Source organism: Salarias fasciatus, chromosome 8 (genome assembly GCF_902148845.1).
Source record: "Salarias fasciatus chromosome 8, fSalaFa1.1, whole genome shotgun sequence".
Taxonomy (NCBI): Eukaryota; Metazoa; Chordata; class Actinopteri; order Blenniiformes; family Blenniidae; genus Salarias; species Salarias fasciatus.
Window position 1 is genome coordinate 786728 of NC_043752.1, and position 22761 is coordinate 809488.

At 57.6% G+C, this 22761-nt stretch overlaps 2 protein-coding genes across 2 annotated transcripts; both read left to right on the top strand.

The window, feature by feature from the left end:
* The first annotated feature begins 16 nt into the window (after window positions 1-16).
* On the top strand, window positions 17-17293 carry srcap (Snf2-related CREBBP activator protein). The gene is made up of 31 exons (XM_030098729.1): window positions 17-1705; window positions 3541-3843; window positions 3963-4148; window positions 4276-4416; window positions 4491-4680; window positions 5284-5453; window positions 5530-5641; window positions 5726-5815; window positions 5891-6070; window positions 6186-6397; window positions 6474-6651; window positions 6776-6912; window positions 7994-8163; window positions 8240-8569; window positions 8690-8876; window positions 8992-9161; window positions 9279-9430; window positions 9510-9725; window positions 9860-10024; window positions 10150-10299; window positions 10657-11013; window positions 11157-11329; window positions 11757-12070; window positions 12147-12349; window positions 12452-12621; window positions 12714-12910; window positions 13047-13161; window positions 13702-13827; window positions 14106-14282; window positions 14953-15036; window positions 15185-17293. Exons 1-31 carry the CDS (start codon window positions 629-631, stop codon window positions 16076-16078), a joined length of 7326 nt encoding a protein of 2441 aa, XP_029954589.1. The 5' UTR covers window positions 17-628; the 3' UTR covers window positions 16079-17293.
* LOC115393671 (mucin-5AC-like) lies at window positions 16257-21853 on the top strand. The gene is made up of 2 exons (XM_030098777.1): window positions 16257-16550; window positions 18107-21853. Exons 1-2 carry the CDS (start codon window positions 16257-16259, stop codon window positions 20528-20530), a joined length of 2718 nt encoding a protein of 905 aa, XP_029954637.1. The 3' UTR covers window positions 20531-21853.
* Window positions 21854-22761: the final 908 nt, after the last annotated feature.

The following is a 22761-nucleotide window of genomic DNA, read 5'->3' on the forward strand; positions in this document are numbered from 1 at the left end:
CGTCACGCAGGCCCCGCCCCCCGCAGCCTTATCGCCGCCCTCGGACCCTCAATCGAGTGTTGGATTTACAGTTCAGGACGCCGCCGTGGCGCCGGACCGCTCTCAGCAGGACTCAGACCCGTCTGATGGCCAGGCTAAAGAGCTGTCGGGAAACGCCGCCGAGCTCGCCGCCGCCGCTGGAATACAGGCGGTGAATTCCGTGGAAGCAGTTGAGCGCGTTGAAGTGCTCTTTGAAACACAACCTCATCCAGAAGTACTTGAGACCCCGACCGCGAAGGAGGCGCCGTCTGGATTCTACCCCGGCGCTCCCGGCAGCCCCCTCCAGACCGACGGCGCCGCCAAGCCCGCCGACGGCCCAGCCCTGTTCGACGGCGGCCTGGTGGTGTCGCTGCAGCCGGGGGGCGTGGTCAAGGCCGAGCCGTCCGGCTCCATCGCGGAGCTGGTGCGCTCGGCTGACGCTCGGGAGATCGTGGTGGTCCGGGAGGAGGCGCACATCGGCGGCGCCTGGACCAACGTGCACCTCAACCAGAGCTACCTGCTGCAGCGCGAGGACGGCAGCGTGTGCCAGGCCGCCATCGAGCTGGCCGCCGGCGCCGTGCAGGCCGAGGTGGAGCTGGACTCGCAGCCCATGGAGGTGTACGAGTTCTGCGGGCTGGTGGAGGAGGTTGCCGAGGAGACGGTGTGCGGCGGCGGCGACGCGCAGATCCCCCACTCGCCGGGCTACGAGGTGAACCTGTTCAACGCGCTGCTGGAGAGTTCGGACGAGTTCACGGTCAAGGAGGACCTGGAGGGAGACACCATCATCATCTCCCAGCAGGCCCTGCCTCCGGGGAGCGGCGCCGCTCAGACCGACGGCGACGCCCACGGCCTGCAGGCGGCGGTGGAGCAGCACCTGCTGCTGGACCAGGCGGTGGAGGTGGCGCACGCCGGCCAGGTCTGCGTGGTGGAAGTCGCCACTGTCGCCATCGACCACACGGACAGCGGCGAGCCAACGGTGGCGCTCTGCTCTGGGACGGCTTCTCCCTCGGCCCCTGAGGGAGCGGGACCCGGCGAGCCCGTCTCGGTTCTCCCGCCCCTCCTCCACCAGCCGCCCGAGGTTTGCGTTTCTTCTCATGATGGGACCAAAGAAGCTCCCGCCGCGGCCGCCACGCAGTCACCGAGTGTCCAAACCACGGCTGGCGAGTCCACGGCGGCGCCTGCCGGCATCGACCCGACGCGCCTCCTCCTCCGACCAGGAGAAACCCCCCTGCTCCAGGTCCCCGCTTCGCTTCTGGCTCACGTGAGCAAACAGCAGAGCGCCGCCGGAACGCTAGCCAACGCCCACAGCTCCGGCACGGCGCCCGAGGAGTGCCTTCCCCCTGCCGCCGCTCCCGCCGCCGCCGCAGCCTCAGATCGGGCGCCGTGCAGCCAAACGGCAGCGAGCGGGAGCGCGCTCCTTCAGCTCCATCAAACCTCCGAGGCCTTAACCGTCGCCGCTCCGGACGCCGCCGCGCCGCCGACCCGCACGGCCGCCAGTCCGCCCCACGACCACGACAGCCGCGGCGACTCCTTCTCCGGCGACGAGGAGTGCGAGGACATGGAGCAGGACGAGGCGGGGCGGGACGCCGAGGCCCGGGACGCCCGCTCGGGTCGGGCCAGCAGCCCGGAGGAAGGCAGCGACGACGAGCACGACGCCGACAAGAGCGAGACGAGCTCGCCGCTGAAGGTACGCCTGCCGGGTGCTCCTCACACACCGGGAGCTCCTCCTCACACACCGGGAGCTCCTCACTCCTCACACACCGGGAGCTCCTCACTCCTCACACACCGGGAGCTCCTCGCTCCTCACACACCGGGAGCTCCTCACTCCTCGCTCCTCATACACCGGGAGCTCCTCACTCCTCACACACCGGGAGCTCCTCGCTCCTCACACACCGGGAGCTCCTCACTCCTCACACACCGGGAGCTCCTCACTCCTCACACACCGGGAGCTCCTCACTCCTCACACACCGGGAGCTCCTCACTCCTCACACACCGGGAGCTCCTCGCTCCTCACACACCGGGAGCTCCTCGCTCCTCACACACCGGGAGCTCCTCGCTCCTCACACACAGGGAGCTCCTCACTCCTCACACACCGGGAGCTCCTCACTCCTCGCTCCTCACACACCGGGAGCTCCTCGCTCCTCACACACCGGGAGCTCCTCGCTCCTCACACACCGGGAGCTCCTCACTCCTCACACACCGGGAGCTCCTCACTCCTCACACACCGGGAGCTCCTCACTCCTCACACACAGGGAGCTCCTCACTCCTCGCTCCTCACACACCGGGAGCTCCTCGCTCCTCACACACCGGGAGCTCCTCACTCCTCACACACCGGGAGCTCCTCACTCCTCACACACCGGGAGCTCCTCACTCCTCACACACAGGGAGCTCCTCACTCCTCGCTCCTCACACACCGGGAGCTCCTCGCTCCTCACACACCGGGAGCTCCTCGCTCCTCACACACACCTGAACAGATCAGCGTCTGTCAGGATGTTTCAGAAACTTCTGTTCAGAGTCTGATCCGAACTCTGAAGTGAATTTCCTGGTTAAGTCCACTCAGTCACTGGTTTCTCGTATTTACTCGTTCGTGGTTCCCACATCAGTGTGTGTGACGGTCTGCGCATGTTTTTAACACACTCCTGTCATGAGTGGCTCGCCGTGCAGAGCTCGGAGGCGACGTATCGATCGGCTTCAGGCGGAGATGTTCAGAACACGCAGGGCTGCTCTACCTCGTGTCTCGGTCCGCTGCAGCGAATCAGAGAGTCTGTCACCGTGTCGCTCTTTAGGAGAGAAGTTTAACTTATTGAGCAAAAGAGAAAAGATGTGAGTGAAGTTGGATTTATTATGTTCTGGACTCACTGACTGAAAAGTGACGTTGAGACGCAGAAGTTTTGAAACTGCCTTTTCTATGATTCCACATTAAATAAGTGAACACACACAAACACAGTCATGTTCTTTCTTTAGACAGAAGAAAGATCACGGCGGTGGTTTCAGCTCAGAGTTGATCTTGGTGGTTTTTCCAGCATGTCTTCATCCTGCTTGTCGCTCTGTGGTTTTATTCCGGAGCCGTCTCTCTGGACGTGTCCGGCTGCACGGTATGTCGCAGACTCGTCGTCCAAAGATGGACGGAAGTGGATTAGGTGGTGGTTCTGTGCACGGTGCTGGACCGTGTCGCATTCTGAACCGTGAGCTGGACCGGTTGGTCTGAGGCGGCGTGTATCGTGCAGCCTCGCCGCCTTGCTGTGTGGTGATGTGTGTGTGTGTTGCGTTGGCCGCATGCTGAGCCGTGTGTGTTTTCCAGCGTGGACAGAGCAGGACAGACAGAAAGACACTGTTCATGAAGGTGAGTGGCAGCAGACAGGCTCGCTCCACGGGACACACACACACACACACACACACCTTCCTCCTGGCAGCGCCACCGTTCAGACCGACACGCCGCTTCTGAAACGCTTTGCTAGCCTGATCCATTGTCGTTGGAATAACCGCCCCTCCCCCCGGTCATGTGACCGGCTCCTCCTGTAGGTTCGCCAGTGGATCGCAGACAGAGTCTCCAGCAAGTCGTCCCCGGTCTCGCCCTCCACCTCCGCCGCCGGCTACCCGGGCCCCTCCCACTCCCACTCCCTGTCCCTGTCCCCGTCCCCGGGCCCGTCCGACTGGTCCACGCCTCGGCGGGAGAAGTCGTCCCCCCTGCGGGGTCCTCACGGGAAGTTCGTGTCTCCGTCCTCTCTGGGAGGCTACAGCTCCGCCTCCTCGCCGAGCGACCAGAGCACGCCGCAGCGGCCCCGCGGCGAGCGCCACACCGACATGGCGGAGCTGGCCAAACACGTGAGCTTCCTTCTGTTCGTTCAGACCGAGCGGGACGATCGGGGCTGGGTTTGAAGAGTCGCGGCGCCTCAGCCCCCCGTCTGGAAACGCAGAGCGTCTCATTCTGCGTCTGCCTGCAGGAAGCCGACATCGAGCATCGAACCCAGGCCCTGAAGCGGGAGGGCTTCTGGTCGACCAAGCGCCTCACCCGCCTGACGGAGCCGCAGAGGCCCAAGGTGCACTGGGACTACCTGTGTGAGGAGATGCAGTGGCTGTCGGCCGACTTCGCTCAGGAGCGGCGCTGGAAGAGGGGCGTGGCGAGGAAGGTACGGCCGCTAGAGCTGAGGCGCTAAACGTTCCCGTCAGGGTTCCGTCCGGACGGTTCCTCCCGGGCGGTTCCTACAGTTTTGGTGCCGCTAGCTGCTGTTAGCGCCGCGCTGTCTCGCTGCTCAGGTGGTCCGGATGGTGATGAGGCACCACGAGGATCTGAGGCAGAAGGAGGAGAAGGCCAAGCGGGACGAGCACGCCAAAATCCGGAGGGTGGCCTCTTCCATCGCCAAGGAGGTCCGGGCGTTCTGGAGCAACGTGGAGAAGGTGAGTGAGTGTGTGACTGTGTGTGTTATTCTGTTCCTCTGAGGCTGGACTCAGCGGCGTGGTTCTCCCTGCAGGTGGTTCAGTACAAGCAGCAGTCCAGGCTGGAGGAGAAGCGGAAGAAGGCCCTGGACCTGCAGCTGGACTTCATCGTGGGCCAGACGGAGAAATACTCGGACCTGCTCAGCAAGTCGCTGGCGCCCAGCAGACCCGCCGACGCCGCGCCGGCGGCGCAGAACTCGGCGCCGCCCGCCGCGGACGAGGACGGTGAGCGGTTCCCCTCGTCCGTCGCCTGGCGGAGCTGAAACGCCGGTTCAGACGGGGCCGTCGTCATGGCGACGCCTGGCGCCTCATCTTCCTCAGTTTCACGGTTACAAAAGGCGGCGCTCCACCGTCAAGGCCGCCGCTGTGTGGGAACGGCGTGTTGTCACGCTCCTGCTCAAACCGCTGCTGAGATCTCCGGCCCCATTGGGATTCGAGGCCTTTTTTTTAATCATTTTACTTTCTTTGGCGCCTCACATCCGGGTTCCTGTACCTGCTGCCGGCTGAAACCGGTCAGACCGGCTGCTCCAGTCTGCAGCGCCCGATGAGTGAGGCGTTCAGGTTCACGGTCATTCAGCTGCAGCGCCTCGGCAGAACCGGCACCGGTTCCGCTGTTTCCGTCCAGAACTCTCAGCTTTTGTCTGATTTAGAACGTTTTCTGAGTGTTCATCGTGTCGTGCAGATCGATGTGGGTTCACGAGTCTCATGAAATCTGAACCGAACCTCAGCTCAGAGGCACAACGAGCCGATCATTTGTTTTCCCATCATCCTCTGCAGCCTGTGCTCTCAGCGCTGCCTCTTCCTCATGGCCTTCTCCTCCCGTCGCAGACAGAGACTTCGAGCCTCCGGGCGAGGAGGAGGACGACGAGGAGACGATCGAGGTGGAGGAGCAGCAGGAGGGCAACGACGCCGAGACGCACCGGCGGGAGATCGAGCTGCTGAAGGAGGAAGGCCTGCTGCCTCTGGACCAGCTGATCAGCACCCTCAAACTGCCTCAGGTACCGCGGAGCGGACCGCCGTCCCCCGGCGGCGTTCGGGCCAGTCCTGGCATGACCGGATCTCTGCGCTCCGCAGGACCAGCGCTCGGAGGAGGAGTGCTCCGAGGAGACGTCCTCGTCGGCGGAGGAGGAGGAGGAGCGGAAGGAGGAGGACGAGGACGGGGAATTCACCGCCAACGAGGAGGACGGTGAGCTCTGCTCTCGGGGAGGTGGGGGGGGGGTTTGAGGTTTGAGCCGCCCGAAGTGACGCCTGTGTGTTTCCTGTCTCCCAGCGGAGGACGAGGAGGACACCATCGCCGCTCAGGAGAAGGTGGAGGGAAACGTGAACCACGCAGAGGAGCTGGACGACCTGGCCAGAGAAGGTGAGCGTCGCTGCCGTCCGTCACGTCCTCCCGGTGGGACGCAGCGAGTCGAGCGTCTGTCCGCCGTCCCCGCAGGAGACATGAGCATGGAGGAGCTGCTGGAGAAGTACAGAGGAGCCTACGCCTCTGACTTCGAGGCGCCGTCGGCCTCGGCCTCCGGCTCCAAGGCCAGCTCCGACATGGAGGACTCCGGCGACGAGGAGGCGGAGAGCGAAGAGGACGAGAGCGACGTGGAGAGCAACTCGTCTTCCTCAGGTCAGAGGTCACGCTCTCTTCTGTCCCAGGCAGTTCTGCCGTCTTTCCAGCTCCTAGATCTCAGCATCAGATGCTTTTGGATGATAAAAGCCTTAAATCGCCTCGATGTGCTCAGATTCGGCAGGAGACAGCGCCGAGGACGAGAGTGAGAAGGAGGAAGGGGAGAGCGAGGAGGACGAGGGTGGGGACGAAGGCATGGAGGTCCTGCTGAAGGAGGGGGACCACAGCCCTCCGTCCTCCGGCTCTCGGCCCAAGAAGGAGATCAGCCACATCGCCGCCACGGCGGAGAGTCTGCAGCCCAAAGGCTACACGCTGGCCACCACCAAGGTGGGTCCGGCGCTCTCGGGCGCTCTGGATCTGGACTCTGGGTCTGGAGACGCTCACACCCTGCCTCTCTGTCCAGGTGAAGACCCCCATCCCCTTCCTGCTCCACGGCACCTTGCGAGAGTACCAGCACATCGGTCTGGACTGGCTGGTCACCATGTACGAGAAGAAGCTCAACGGCATCCTGGCCGACGAGATGGGTCTGGGTAAGACCATCCAGACCATCGCCCTGCTGGCCCACCTCGCCTGTGAGAAGGGTACGGACATCTAATTCAGGCACACCCTCGAGAATTCAGCCCAGTGTTGCTGATGTTTTGCGGTTGTTGCGTCGCTCCCGTCCCGCCGCCGCTCAGCTGACGGCGGGTTGTGTTTGTGCTCCAGGGAACTGGGGTCCTCACCTCATCATCGTGCCCACCAGCGTGATGCTGAACTGGGAGATGGAGCTGAAGCGCTGGTGTCCGGGCTTCAAGATCCTCACGTACTTCGGCAGCCAGAAGGAGAGGAAGCTGAAGAGACAGGTGAGGACGAGGCTTTGACGCATCTGGATCGGTCCGGATCGGTACGGATCGGTCCAGACCAGCCACACGGCTCCGCTTTGCTTCTTCTCATCTGGAATGTCTCTCCTCACTGTTCTCATTTCCCTTTATTTTTTTAAAATGATCCATTAGATATACAGTTGAACATCTGGCTCATTTGTCTCTGAGCCAAATCAGATTTTTTTCTTTGTTTTGATGTTTTTTTCATGTTGCTTGATAATAGTTTTATTTCTTTTTGTGTTTATTTAGCACATATTTTCAGTATTTCTTTGTGACTTTATAATAGCTTTTTGGTTACTTTGATGTTATTTACAGATGTTTTGCTCATTTTTGTTAGTTCTGTATTTGTCTGACATTTGTTTGTTACATTTGTGTTTATTATGTGTCTGTTTTGCATGTGTTGTAGTTATTAAGTGTGTCTTCCTTGTCGTTTTGAAGGCTTGTTTTGTAAGTTGAGCCTTAAGCCTGGTCCATGCTTCACATGTCTGCGTATGGAGCGTTCCGCATCGGTTGCTGTGACGTAAAAATTGTGGTCAATTCCTGTCCGCGAGGGTCCGCACGCAGCCCTAATATTGTGACTGTGTTGTGCGTACGCATGAGCCAGAGCGCCACAGCAAAATAACCATTACAGATGCTAACTTTGAAAAGTGTGTGTGTGAAGCCATCAGGCTGCAGTTCCGCCTATAAAGACACCCAGAGGGAGAGAAGCTGGTGGACGGAGATAAAACACTGTCAGGAGAGAGGAGACGATCTTCTGACAGAAGCGGAAGTATCTAGTGATCGCTCGCCATTCAGAAACAGAAAAAGGCCAAATAAACTGTCATGCTGATAATATGCTGACAAGAATGTGCTCATTTTATATAAATATGTAATAAAAGAGCAAAAAAACAGTCTGGAGAATCGGAAAAGGACCTTGAGGATGAGTGGATCCGTGTGCGTACATGGAACGCCAGAGCCCAGAATGTAGCATGAGAGCGCCTGAGCGTCGGTGGTGCGGCAGACATGGGGAGCATGGACACAGCAGATGTCTCACTTCAGTTGTGTTGTTTTCCCTCCTCTTCAGGGCTGGACGAAGCCCAACGCCTTCCACGTGTGCATCACCTCGTACAAGCTGGTTCTGCAGGACCATCAGGCCTTCAGGAGGAAGTCCTGGCGCTACCTGATCCTGGATGAGGCCCAGAACATCAAGAACTTCAAGTCCCAGCGCTGGCAGAGTCTGCTGAACTTCAACAGGTGAGTCCGGCCGGCGACTCGACGGCCCGTCGGCTCGTAGCGTCGACCCAGATCACCTGACCCTCTCCTCCGACAGTCACCGGCGGCTGCTGCTCACCGGGACGCCGCTGCAGAACAGCCTGATGGAGCTGTGGTCCCTCATGCACTTCCTGATGCCGCACGTCTTCCAGTCGCACCGCGAGTTCAAGGAGTGGTTCTCCAACCCGCTGACGGGGATGATCGAGGGCAGCCAGGAGTACAACGAGGGCCTGGTCAAGCGGCTGCACAAGGTGCTGCGGCCCTTCCTGCTGCGCCGGATCAAGGTGGACGTGGAGAAGCAGATGCCCAAGAAGTACGAGCACGTGGTGCGCTGCCGCCTCTCCAAGAGGCAGCGCTTCCTCTACGACGACTTCATGGCGCAGGCGTCGTAAGTTTCCCACCGAACTGCAAGAGCAACGGAGGCGGTCTCGGAGTGGCGTCACCGTTTGCCGGTTCAAACAGCCTCTTGATCCTTCCTGACGGTCTGTCGCTGCTCTCTGATCCGCAGGACCAGGGAGACGCTGGCCAGCGGACACTTCATGTCCGTCATCAACATCCTCATGCAGCTGCGCAAAGTGTGCAACCACCCCAACCTGTTCGACCCGCGGCCCATCCAGTCGCCCTTCATCACGCAGCCCATCATCTTCCACACCGCCTCGCTGGTGCAGGACGCGCTGGACGTCTGTCCTCTCAAGGTCCGCGGCAGGGAGACGTTTTCACCTCGACCGTCCGATCGGCTCAGGCCTTCGGGTTTTGGGTTTCGGTGATTTCCTCACATCTCCACGCTCTGCCTGTGCTTTGGCCTCTCAGCGCTGCGACCTCTCCATGTTCCACCTGGTCGCCCTGGAGCGCCGCGTGTCCCGCTACCAGGCCGACGTCTTCCTGCCGCGCCACAAGGTCAGCCGGCAGCTGATCCAGGAGATCGTGGAGTCGCCCGAGCCCCCCCCGAGGCCCCGACCGGTCCGCATGAAGGTCAACAGGTAGGACCTGGAGCCCGGACCAGCCGAGCAGCAGAGTGATGGCGCCGGCTCGGTGCTGCTGATGGAAGAGGAGAGCTACTTCCTGTTTGCTCCTACATGTCTTCATTTCCTTCCCAGGATGTTCCAGCCTCCTCCTAAAGGCGACAACCGACCGGTGCTCCTGATGAACAAACCAACCTGCTCCGTCGCTCCCGCCGCTCAGACCCCGAAGCCGCCGCCCGTCACAGAGGTGGCGCCCACACCCGCTCCGCCTCCCGTCGTTCAGCAAGGTACCAGACCGACGGCTCGTTGAAAGAGACCCTGCGAGCGGCGGACGCACTCTGACCTCCGTCTGCCTCCTCCTCTCAGTGGTGTGCTCGGTGGCGACGGCGCCTCCTCCCCGCCCCTCCCTGAACCCCGCCTCCCAGACCGCGGTCAGATCCAGCGCTCCCAAGCCGGTGCTGACCGTCCGGCCCCCCGCCGGCCCCTGCGTGGCCGGCGTGCCCGCCCACCCCAGCCCCAACCCGGGCGCCGTCCTGCCCCAGAGGGTCCTGCTCAGCCCGGACATGCAGGCCAGGCTCCCCTGTGAGTTCAGCGCCGAACGGTTTGATTCCAAAAGCAGTCAGGAAAACCCTTTTGGACCTGCTGATGATCAGTGACTGAACTGGTGGTGAGTTGACCTTGTGACCCCCGTGTGTTGTGCTTCTCCTGTGCTGAAGCTGGGGAGGTGGTCAGCATCGCCCAGCTGGCCTCGCTGGCGGGCCGCCCGGTGTCTTCCTGTCAGGGCAGCAAGCCGGTCACCTTCCAGCTGCAGGGCAACAAGCTGACGCTGTCTGGAGCTCAGATCCACCAGGTCCCGGCGGCGGCGCCGCGCCCCCTCCAGGGTGAGACCCCGCCCTGCTGAATTCAGGAACCCGGCGTTTCCACGGCGTCCCGGCAGGTCAAAGAGGTTTTCACATTGAAGCTCAGGGTTCCGGACTGACGGCGCTCTGGCCTCGTTGCTCTGCAGGTAACGTGATGCACCTGGTGTCCAGCGGCGTCCAGCATCACCTCATCAGCCAGCCGGCGCAGGTGACGGTCCAGACCGCCACCAACACGCACGCCGTGAACACCGCCGCCCCTTCTGCAAACCGCCTGCCGCACAACGCCGCCGCTCAGGGTGAGAAGCTCCTGCTGCTCCTCAGGCGGAGTGCATCCAGGAGTTTATCCTCCAACGTCCAGACCGTAGAGCATCTTCCTCCTGACATCCAGACCGTAGAGCATCTTCCTCCTCTGACATCCAGACCGTAGAGCATCTTCCTCCTCTGACATCCAGACCGTAGAGCATCTTCCTTTGCTTTGTGTTGTTTGTTGTTGTGTCAGCCTCATGCTGTTACCGGTTGTCGGCGTGAACTTCCTGAGTCGTGCAGCTGCTGACCTTTGTGTCCAGCGGACTCTGATCGTTCTCTCAGGTCGTTGAGGAGTGTGTGTCAGAGCCAGGGTTCACGTTTCCGTGTGTGTGTGTGTGTGTTCTCAGTGCCCTCGTCCATGGTGAGCAGCCCCGGTGTGGTGAAGATCGTTGTGCGTCAGTCAACAGGCAAGGAGGGCGGCGCCGTGCCCACCCTGGCCGTGGCCCCGTCCCCCCGCGTCACCCCCCAGGTCCCCCCCTCCCTCCACCCCCACGCCAGCACCACCCCCATCCGGACCGTTGCTCCCCTGCAGATCACCCAGCGCACCTCCGGCCCCGCCACCGCCCACTACACCATAGCTCCTCCCAGAATCCCCGGCTCCGCCTCCAGCCAGCCCCAGCCCCCCCGCCCTGTCCTCAAAGTAGTGCAGCCCCCCCCTCCTCCTCCTCCTCCTCCTCCTCCTCCGACAGGTGTGGAGCAGCCAGGTGAGACGAACCAGCTCCAGCTTCTTCTTCTCAGGACGCCGCCGCGGCCTTCCCCGCCGTCCCGCTCCTGTTCTTTAGAGCCGCGGTGTCGGTCTCCGGCCAGCAGTGTGACGCCAGGTGAAACGTCTCCTCTCCCCCTCCAGCTTCCACCCCGGTGACGTCGTCCTCGTCTGTGTCCAAGTCTTCATTGACGCCGCGGGACGGCAGCAGCAGTCAGACCGCCGTCACCCCCAAGTCCAGGCCCGGCGTGGGAGCGAAGGCCGGCCCCCCTCCCAGGAGAGTTCCCCGTCCGCCTCCACGCTCTCCGTTCCACATGGTAACCCCTCCCTTCCTCTTTCCTCTTCCTCACCAAGGTTCCACCTGATGATCCACAGTGCAGTTACGCCCCCTGGTGGAGTAATTAGTGTACTACACCCACAGACAGCAAAAAATGGAAATTACAACCAAATACTGAAGCACTTTATCTCAAGTCATATCGTCATCCCAACCCTCAACAACGTGATCGCAGGTTTTCCTGATGCAGTGCAGCGTCAGTACAGACACACACACGAGGAAGAAAAGTCTGAAACACTCAAACTATTGTTGTTGTACTGCTACACTGACGTTAATACAGGTATTTGCCTTGAAATGTTGAAAAGTGCAAACGGTTCAGGTGAAGAGGTGAGGCTTTGTTACTTCCTGTCCCTGCAGCCGTCGGTCTCTCTGAGCTGCTCTCCCCTCCTCTCCTCCCCTCCCTGTTTCAGGAGTGGCTGTCCGACAGCCTGAAGCAGCAGCAGGACAGCCGTCTGGACTTCATCTTCGGGGTGAACGAGCGCCGCTGCGGCGCCCGACCGCTGTACGGCCGCGAGGTTCTGGACTTCCTGACCTTCCTGCCGGGCTCTCGGCCCTCGCCGGCGCCCCCGCGGCCCGAGGCGGACTGGGGCCGCTCGGGCCACAGCAGCTGCCTGTTGGCTCAGGCGCAGAACCGGCCGGACCTGTGGCGGCAGAGCGCCGCCGTCAGAGAGGCCATTCACGGCGTGGAGGACCGGCTGGAGCTGCTGGCGGACGTCATCGACAGGTACGTGACCCCTGACCCCCGACTCACCCACGCCTCGGCTCTCCGGCTTCACTCTTCTTCTTCTGTCTCTCTGCAGGTTCACCTTCGCGATCCCCCCGGTGGAGGCTCCGCCCATCTCCATGCACTGCTGCCACCCTCCTCCGTCGCTGAGCCACAAGCAGGCCGTCTTCTCCGCCATGCTGGCCGCGGAGGCGGCGCCGCTCACCGGCAGCCTCCATCGCATCCAGTGTTACATGAGGACGCAGTTCCCCGACCTGCGGCTCATCCAGTACGACTGCGGTGAGTCTCCTCCTCGCGCTGCTCAGCCTTTCTTTTCTGGATGTTTCTGCTCTGTGTTTCTGATGTGTGTGTGTGTGTGTGTGTGTGTGTGTGTGTGTGCAGGGAAGCTCCAGACCCTCCACACGCTGCTGAGGAAGCTGAAGACCGGCGGCCACCGGGTGCTCATCTTCACCCAGATGACGCGCATGCTGGACGTGCTGGAGCAGTTCCTCAACTACCACGGACACATCTACCTGCGTCTGGACGGCAGCACGCGGGTGGAGCAGAGACAGGTGAGCGCCGCCCGGCGTCGGCCCGGCAGCCGCCGAGGAGCCGCGCCCCGGAGACGAGTGTTCACCCCCCCGAGTGTTTTCCTCCGCCGCAGGCCCTCATGGAGCGCTTCAACGCGGACCGACGCATCTTCTGCTTCATCCTGTCCACCCGCAGCGGCGGCGTGGGCGTCAACCTGACCGGCGCCGACACCGTGGTCTTCTACGACAGCGACTGGAACCCCACCATGGACGCCCAGGCTCAGGACCGCTGCCACCGCATCGGGCAGACCAGGGACGTCCACATCTACAGGTGGCTCCATCGAGTCCTGTCCCGGGTCTAGATTTACTCTACAGCGAAGCGCCGAGTGTTTATCTCTGTTCTAAAACGTCCTCATGGCGGAAGCAGGTCAGTGGGATCAATTCAACCACGTCCGTTTCCTCTTCAGACTGATCAGCGAGCGCACGGTGGAGGAGAACATCTTGAAGAAAGCCAACCAGAAGAGGATGCTGGGAGATATGGCCATCGAAGGAGGAAACTTCACCACTGCCTTTTTCAAACAGGTGCCTCTTCTTCTCTTTTGGCCCGCTTCCAGAGATTTTCTGGACGTGTTTCATGCCTCACCCTGTCGATGGAGAGCTGCTGAGTTTATCCAGACACGTCAGACGTGTTGCTGTGAGCTGAAAATGGAGATTTTAACCATTTCTATCTTTAAAAAATGTGATTCAATTCACCTCAGAGTGTTATATGAGGATATATCAACACTGCAGTCAGTTTTCACTTCATGAAATACATTTTGAAGCACTGGACTGAGCATAAAATGACACATTTCTCCAGTTTTAGCATTAATGTTTATCATTACTCTGGAAATATGTGATAAATGATCAATGTACAGCTATCAGTGTGGCGTTTATTCAAAATTTACCACATTTTGACGCTTTTACTTTTAGACTGAAGCATGATTGATGATAGTCTGCAGTGGTTTGATCTCGGGTTAGATGTGTCAGGGACTCCGATCTGGTTCATGGATTTGGTGGGTCAGTGGTCTCATGGTCTCCATGTGAAAATGAAAACGGCGCGGCTGTGTCTTTCTCGCTGCTCAGCAAACGATCCGCGAGCTGTTCGACATGAACGACGGCGAGAAGCGAGAGGCTGCGGTGGAGCTGTCGCTGCCTCACGGCGAGGAGGAGGAGGGAGTCAACAAGCAGAGCACCACCATCCTGGAGCAGGTCAGACCTTCAGCTTCAGCAAACGGGCAGCGGTGGAGGGCAGAGTGACGCCGGAAAGGGAGAGCATTATGGGAGATGGATAGAAAACGAACTGAAGACGAACACAGAGAAATGTGGAGCACGAAAACACAAAAATGATCGATAACACAAGCTGTGAATTAAATGTCGGCATACAACCACAGAGTTTCCTCAGGAAATTCCAGAATGACCATTAGAGGCTCAGAGCTCCGCCCCTTATCTGCAGATCATCTAAAATCCGCTGTGTTTCCCGGTTGCAGGCGCTGTGCCGCGCCGAGGACGAGGAGGACATCGTGGCCGCCTCGCAGGCCAAAGCCGAGCAGGTGGCCGAGCTGGCGGAGTTCAACGAGAACATCCCTCTGGACGACGGCGGCGAGCAGGAGGAGGTGGAGGAGCTCTCCAAAGCTGAGCAGGAGATCGCCGCCCTGGTGGAGCAGGTGAGCCATGTGGTCAGGGGATTCTGCATCTGTCGGTTCAGGCTGTTGTCTAACTGATTGTAGTCGGTTTCAATCCAAAACCAGGCAGAACTTTGTCTGTTTGCTCCACTTTCAGCCCGTTTCCATGGTTACTGCATCTGTTGACACAGGGACCGCCATGTTTCTATGGTTACAGAGCAATATGAACCCAAATAGAGCATTTTGACACGGAGCACGTTTCCATGGCGTCGTAGACGCTGTAGTGCTCCATTCACAGCGACACTTAGATGCGTGTCTCTTGTTAAACCACATTTTCCTTCTGTGCACCATCACCCAGTTCTACACACTTCAGTGTATTCTGTGCGTTTTTGTTGTTGTTGTTGTTGCACTTTTCCACAGAGTCTGTGGTCCATCTCCACGAGGGGTTCTCAGAACTCGGCAACACATCACGGTTGTTATTGTGCAATCCTGAAATTATCAGACAAAATATCAATTAAACATCGACTGGCTGACAATACGACTGAGCTCATGAAACTGCCAGATGTGTGAGACGGTTTGGGCTCCACAGCAGTGCGACTGAAGCCCTCCCCAGACCGGTCTCGGTGTGCGACTGTAGTGTTCTCTCTCAAAAAGCAGCACACATCCTGGCTAGTGTTTTGACTGTGTCTCATCACAACGTGTCTGTCTGCAGCTCACTCCCATCGAACGCTACGCCATGAACTTCCTGGAAGCCTCACTGGAGGATGTGTGCAAAGAGGAGCTGAAGCAGGCAGAGGTGAAGATTCATCTGTTTTACTCTTTCATTAAATAGTTTTTCATTGTTATGGATCTAGATATCATAAAGTGTCAGTGATTAAATAAAACGGCACCATAGCTGCAGAGTTTTAACCCTGTCCGGTGTGTGTGTGTGTGTGTGTGTTCAGGAGCAGGTGGAGGCTGCCAGGAAAGGCCTGGATCAGGCCAAAGAGGAAGGCCTAAAGCTCCACGCGTCATCTGACGACGATGACGACGACTTCCTGTCGAGGCCCAGCTCTGCAGAGCCGGCTCAGCCGCCTCCTTCCCGCCGCGGCCGCAAACCCAAAGACAAGACCGTGACCTCCACGAGGACCAGCGGCCGGCTCCGCGGAGCCTCGCCCGACATAGAGCCGGAGCCCACAACCCCCAGAGAAGTGCCTGAAAGACTCCGTGGTCTGAGAGGACGAGGGGCCGCCAAAGACACCAGCGCCGTGTCTACCACCCCGTCACACCCCAGAACCTCCTCCTCGGCCAGGCTCCAAGACTCCAAGTCCTCAAAGGCGTCCTCGCCAGCCAGAGATCACCACACCGTCAAAACCAGGACTCAACCAAACCGGACCCATCCCAATCCAGTGCCTTCCCCTGCTACCACCTCCCCCCCTGCAGGGAAACATCCCACTGGTGGAGAGACTGACGGCAAGAACTCCAAAGCTGGTCGGGACGACAAGGACATCGAGAGGAGGGTTTCTGAGTCCTCGCTGGACTCCAGCTGCCCTGTGGACCATCAGACAAAAGATGAGGACAGTAAAGACCACAGCGCCATGTCTCCTCCCTCGACCAGCTCCCGATCGCCTCGTAAACGCCAGTCTGCTGATGATGAAGTCCTGCGAGGCCTGGTGGAAGACTCTCCGTCGGCCAAAGTCCTGCGGAAGCTCCCAGGGCCGTCTGGTCACTGTGGTGGAGGAGAAGGAGCCGAGGCGGCGGCGGCGGCGGGGAAGCGGCACTGGAGGCTCTTTGGAGGAGGCGGCAGCAGAAGAGAGCGCCGACGAACCGAACAAAGACAACACGCCCCTGAGCTCTGACGGCAAAACTAAAGCGACTGTTACCAAATCCCCTCAGGGCCAGGACCCCACCCCTAGTCCATCGGTCATCCCACAGCCCGTCAGAAGCTATCCGCCCTACTCCCCGCCTCACCTTTCCCCCGACATGCCTGTGCTGAGAAATCTCCCTGTGCGCCGGAGGCTGGAAACTGAATCCCGCATGGCGGCTCAGCTCGGAGAGCAGCAGCACCACCATCTGGGACGAGGACGAGGAGGAAACCAGTCCAAGAAAACGGACTCTGTGCCTGGAAAAGAGGCCCCGTCAGGCACCACGGAGTCCGGCTTGAATTCTCTTGTAACACCATTGAAAAGAAAAAGGGGCCGGCCCCCTAAGACTTCTCAGAGAGTAATGGAGTCTGACAACATGGTCAGCCCCATGCTCACTTCGCCATGCGAGGAAGAGAAGCCCCCTCAGTCCCCGAAACGAAAGAGGGGTCGTCCCCGCAAAGACTCGGTAACAGTATCCGACGCTGCTGGTGAAGGACGCAACTCTGAAGCGTCTGCTGTATCAAAACTTGAACTGAGCTCAGATTCAGTCTTGTCTGAGACCCCGACCCCCGTTGCTGCCAACACAAACACAACCTCGCCGTCAACCAAAGCCGAGGAAACGGACACTAAGAGTGGGAGTTCCATTGTTGCTCCCAATCAAGCACTCATAATTAAGACGGGTGAAGCTAGTAAACCTGTTTCAACTTCAATCCAGGCCCCAGCTACACTTGAACTTTCTCCCATTCCTACCTCCGCTCAGATTGTCAGTTCAGCTCAAGATGCACAGGCTTCTACTTCTTCTGTCCCGCTGTCCTCATGCACCACTGTTCCACTCACTACCACCTCTCTGTCGCCATCCACCAGTATCGTGTCCTCTACCACTCCAACTGTTGGGGTTACCACTGCTTCTGAAGCTGCTGTTGAGCCAGTCTCCTCAACTCTGACTGTGAAAACGACGGGACGAGACTCGAACTTTGCCAAATCCACCGCAGTTGCTACACCGGCTGCTCCCACTCCATCTGCTGTGACTGACAAAGCTGCGTTGACAGAGACTTCTGCAGCAGATTCAGGGGTGATGAAACCAGCCACCACTACAGTGAAATCACTCACAGCTAAAACTGCTGCTGACGGCAATCCAGCGCAGTCCTCTGTGGCGTCCGCTGCAACCACAACTCATGCCGTCGCCAAGGCATCTTCCACGTCACTGAGCCCAACTTCACCAAAGTCAGCCTCCTCAGCTTCAGTCCCAGTGACGACAACCGAAGTAAAAGCTGCCCAAGCTAGTCCGTCAAACCTAACTACTGTGAAAACTGTGCAAACTAATCGGTCAAACCCAACAACTACAATAAAACCTCCTCAAGTAAGTCCATCAAACCCAACAGCTACTATGAAACCTCCTCAAGCGAGTCTGTCAAATCCAACAGCAGTAAAACCTCCTCAAGCCTGTCCATCAAACCAGTCAACAATAAAAACTGCCCAAATTAGCCCATCAAATCCAACACTGAAAGCTCCTCAGGCTAATCCATCAATCCCAACAACTACAGTAAAAACTGCCCAAAATAGTCCGAACCTAACAACCAAAGTCCAAACTCCTCAAGCTAGTCCAACAAACCCAACAGCGACAGTAAAAGCTCTTCATGTTGGCCCATCAAACCCAACAGCAGCAAAGACTCCCCAAACTAGTACATCAGTGAAAGAAACACCAACCCAAGCTTGTCCATCTAACCAAACAATAAAAACAATTCAGACCTGTCCGTCAGTCTCGACAGCCCAAGCAAAACCAGTACAAGCTTGTCCATCAAAATCAGCAGCTCCAGCAGCAACAGTCCCAACAAATCAAGTAAATTCAAACCCAACCACGCCTGAACAGCCATCTGTACCTTCCCCAGTTACAGTAAGTACAGCGATATCTTTGTCTGCCCAAGCAACGACAAATGTGCCAGATACCAAAACCCGAACCACCCCATCAGCAACTGAAGTATCTGCTTTGACTCAACCAGCTGGAGAGCCTCTCAAACCTAGTGCTGCACCACCTCTTCAGATCTGCTCCACTGCCCCGGCTACATCTGCCCTGACCACGTCTCCCTCTGCCGCCGCCACATCTGTCCCTACCCCATCTGTCCCTGCCTCTTCCACGTCTGTCTCTGCCCCGGCCACATCTGTCTCAGCCACGTCTCCCTCTGCCACCGCCACGTCTGTCCCTGCCCCTCCCACATCTGTCTCTGCCCCAGCCACGTCTGTCTCAGCCATGTCTCCCTCTGCCACCGCCACATCTGTCCCTGCCCCTCCCACATCTGTCTCTGCCCCGGCCACATCTGTCTCAGCCACATCTCCCTCTGCCACCGCCCCATCTGTCCCTACCCCATCTGTCTCTGCCCAGCCACATCTGTCCCTACCACATCTGTCTCTGCCCCAGCCACATCTGTCCCTACCACATCTGTCCCTGCATCTTCTGAGGTTCACACAGTTGCAGCAACGTCGTCCCCTGAAACGGAAACCGTTAAAGTCACAGCTTCCTCTACATTAGATACCTCTGGTTCTCCCCCGATGGCGACACCTGGAGAAAAAACTACCAAGACCCCCGTGACAACTTCCACTGCTGCGCCGCAAAGAGTTTCCTCTCCTAAAAGACCATCCCTAGAAACGTCAGCTGCAGATGAGAACAGAAATTATAAAACTACCACGTCTGCCACCGCATCCATAACTTCAGTTACCACAGCGGCTCCTCCTGTGTCCATCACACAAGCCACTGTCCAAGAACAAACCCCTGAACCCACCGGTGCTTCATCTGAGACACAGTCTGCAGATTCAGTACCGGAAAACTCTATAAGTGACTCTGAAATGGAGGTGGATGCAGACACGAATACTAACAAAGAGCAGAACAACAAGCAGGATATATGCAAGTCCCAACCTAAAAGGAGAAAATTGGAAAGTTCCTCTGTCACCAAAGAGTCCAATGCAGAAAAGGAGGAAGGTGCTGGAGATGAAAAAGTTGAAGCCACGTTGCAGAAAGATCTAAGCCAACAGTCAGCAGAGAAAACAGATGAGGATCATAAACTTCTGCCACAGAAGCGATCTCTGAGTCGTCAGAGTAGTCAGGACTCCACACGCTCCTCTTCGCCATCGTCTGGATGCTCGACGTCAACTCTCACTCGACACGCTCATCATAAGAGGACTTATGAGAACAGACATCCTGCCAAGAAGAAGAGAACTGACGTCACCTCAGAAACCGGGAAAGAGGAGGAGAAGGAAGAGAGAGGGGAGAAGAAAGTGGACAGCAGTGAGAAGGAGTCCGCCACATCGACTTCCCGTTCGGCGAGGCGTTCAAGGTCTTCATCTTCCTCCACTGACTCGGAGAGCGAAGAGACACGGAAGGAGAACCGGCTGACTCGCTCGGCCAAGCGCCGGCTGCAGGACCAAGAGAAGGACAAGGGCACCAAGGAGAGGAAGGCCTCCAAACCTGCGCACGGCTCTGACAAAAGCACATCAAACACCACCAACACGTCGACGGGAGGAGAGTCCGGCAGCGACACGTCTTCTGTCAGGATCACCAGAAAATCTGCCGTGTCTCAGCCGTCACAAGACGGAAAAGTCCAGACGAACAGCACGCCGCCGCTGCCTCCGGAGCCAGAGGTCCTGGGCAAGAGGTGCTCGGCGCTCAACGCAGCCGCCAAGCTCCTGGCAATGAAAGGCAGGGTGGACACTCCCGGTCACACCACCAGGAGAGACTCAGGGGCCAAATCTGCATCCTCCGTGGACAAAAACCAAAAGTCCAAAAGCAAAAGTGTGCCCACAGCTCCCCTGAGCAACTCTGTGAGTCTAAACAACAATAAAAACAGTGGCAGCAAACCTTCGACGCCCAATCAGACGAGTCGCTCGTCATCCCGCTCCACCAGACAGTGCCCCGGTTCTCTGGTCCCGCCTCTAGAGGCGGAGTACAAGAGGCCGAAACCCGAGGAGAAGGAGAGGGGCAGCAGGAAGTCGTCGGGGGGGAAGGAAGGCGACGGAGAGGGGCAGCCTTCATCCCGGGGCCACAGTGCCTGCAGCAGCATGAGCAGCGACGGCGAGGGCGACTGCGGCGGCCGCAGCAGCCGGAGCCGCAGCAGCAGCAACAGCAGCCAGCGCACGCACAGCATCAGCTCCCAGAACACGGAGCGCCGCAGCTCGCGCTCCCGCGCCGCCTCGTCGGGCAGCGAGCGGGACCGCAGCCTGGACCGAGCCAAGAGCAAGGACCAGAGGGACAAGCGGGGCCAGCGCCGGGAGAGCCGCAAGGACGGCCGGAGGTCCCACAAGCCGCCGCAGGAGGCGGCGGCGAGCGGCTCGGGGAACGAGGGGACGCCCGACCGGGTGCTGCGGAGCGTCGCCGCGCTCGCCGCGGTTCAGGCCCGCTCTCCGGCGGCCAGCACCCGCTCCTCCTCCAGTCACCAACGTCACAACAAGACATGACCAGAGTGCCAAAGGGACTTTTTTTAAAAAAATGGAAGCAAGTGTTGCAGAGCACGACGCGACAGCACGCCAGCGCCCCCCAGTGGTTGCTGCTCCGTCTGCACTCTTAAGGAACAGCAAGGGAACGGCGCGCTGCACAAGCCGGGGACCTCCCTCACCTCTGAAGCCCCTCCCCCTTTTTCTAGCTGGATCCGGTCCCCTCGCCACGCAGACACGGACTGCTGGGGGAGGCTCGGGGCTGCCGGCGGTGCGGCGGCGGCGCGACCAGGGAGGCGGTGCGGTGGGAACGTTTCACCACTGGGACTTCAGGGGGACGACAGGCGCGGGAGGTGGAGGTCGGCTCACACGACGTACTGTAAGCGTTACAGACTGGAGACTCAGACCCTCCGAGTTCAGATGAGATTAAACGGCGCCCCCTGTAATCTGTTTGACGTTCAAAAAAAAAAACACCTTGGAGTGACCAGTTGTATTGTAAGTTGGCGGTTTAGAAAGTTGGTTTTGAGAAATGTGGTCATCTGTTCTGGCTCTGGTTTCTTTGTAGTCAGTCGATAAGTTATGCATATTTTATTATTTCTTCCCGGGTTTGAGGAAGAGAGCGGATCTTTGCTGCACTATGCTGGAGCGTCTTTGCTTGAGCCCCTTTTCGCCCTCGGTTCCACTGGACTCGTCTCAAATCAGCCCTTTTCCTCATTTGCACATCTGATAACTTGCCCCTCCCACCTCCGCCCTGACCCCGCCCACTTCAGGGTGTTTTACTTCAGCTTAAAAAATTGATCAATTGGCCCCTCAATCCTTCCGATCTGCTAATTGAAAAAGGTTTCACTCCCAGATCTTTCCTCCGGCGGTGGTTTGATCGCGGCCCGCCTCCGTCGGGTGTTTCCAGTCAGTGTTACAGAGTGCCTCTTCGGCCAAATGGTTCTGAACCTCAGATTGCCTTGAGACGCCCCTGGAGCCAGGTGTTGATCTTCTCTTACTTAAAACACAAAATCAAAATAGCCAACAAATTGAATAAAGTAAAAAAAAAAAAAAAAGACAAAATGCTTTTATCCTGCTTCAAAACCTGAAAAGTCACGGTTTCTTTTCCTGCCATCACATTGTTTCTCTGTTCTTGTACAAATAAATGACGGTGCAGCTCCACAGACTGTCAGCTGTGGATTTATTGTTCTGGGAAAAGGTGGATGCCTGGTTTACGGTGATGGTCTTACTACTTTTTTTTGTTTTCGTCTCTTTATTTGTTGCATTCCTTTTTTGATCCCTTGTAATTCCACATTGTTTTACTTGAAGATTAAGACAATTACAGTTGAATAAAAAGACCAAAAATTAGCTGATGTTTGTGCTCTTTCAAAGGTTGGTGACACTTTTTAGTAATCAGTGAAAAGAGACGGGAAATTAGAGGATCTGTTCGTCTACAGTGGATTCAATAACATCCAGCTTCTGCTTTTTTCTTTTTTTTTTAAATAATCTGTAGAACTTTAAAAATGAGGGAAATGTTTAAAGACGTGAAAGGTAAAATTCCAGTTTAAAATCTGAACATTTTGAAGCACTGAAATGATTTTGTAAGAGTGTCTCCTGCTGCAGACTGCAGAGAAATATGGAAACACCCGAGTCTGCTCAGTCTGATTGATCTGCTCCATCAGGGTCTTCTCTGATCACCGGTTTGAGTCCGGTGCAGCTGAGGTGAGTTTACCTTCAGCGGGGAGGCGGTCGGTGTTTCCATTCACCTGTTTTCAGATTAAAGTTCGATTTTTTTTTTGTTGAGATTCTCAGATTGTCCATCCAGTCAGAAAATGTGGAAAAACTTCAGCACTGAAAACTACTAGAAAATCAGATTATTCCACTGTTACAGTTGAACGATGCGCGTTAGAGTGAAGATGTTTTCATGGCCCCACAACGACCAGAGTGGCCCAATGTGTGTAATCACGTGCAAATTAATATTTCCTAATAGATTTAACTTTAGTTTTGTAATATTTTGTAAAATAACGGTATTTTTGTGATTATGGGAATTTTTTCTTGCAGAAGTGAAAAAGGAAATGAGAATTTCTTCACTTTGAGTCTTGTGACCCTGAGTATCCAGTTAAAGGGTTAATGATCTTAATCAGCTCTGTTTGCTTTTCTGTGAATCGATGTTTGTTCCTGTCTGACCTGTTCTTGACCTCCTGAACTTCAGTTAAACACTGAACCTTTCTGTGGTTCTCAAACTGCGACCTCTAGTGGCCACGGGTGATACTTTA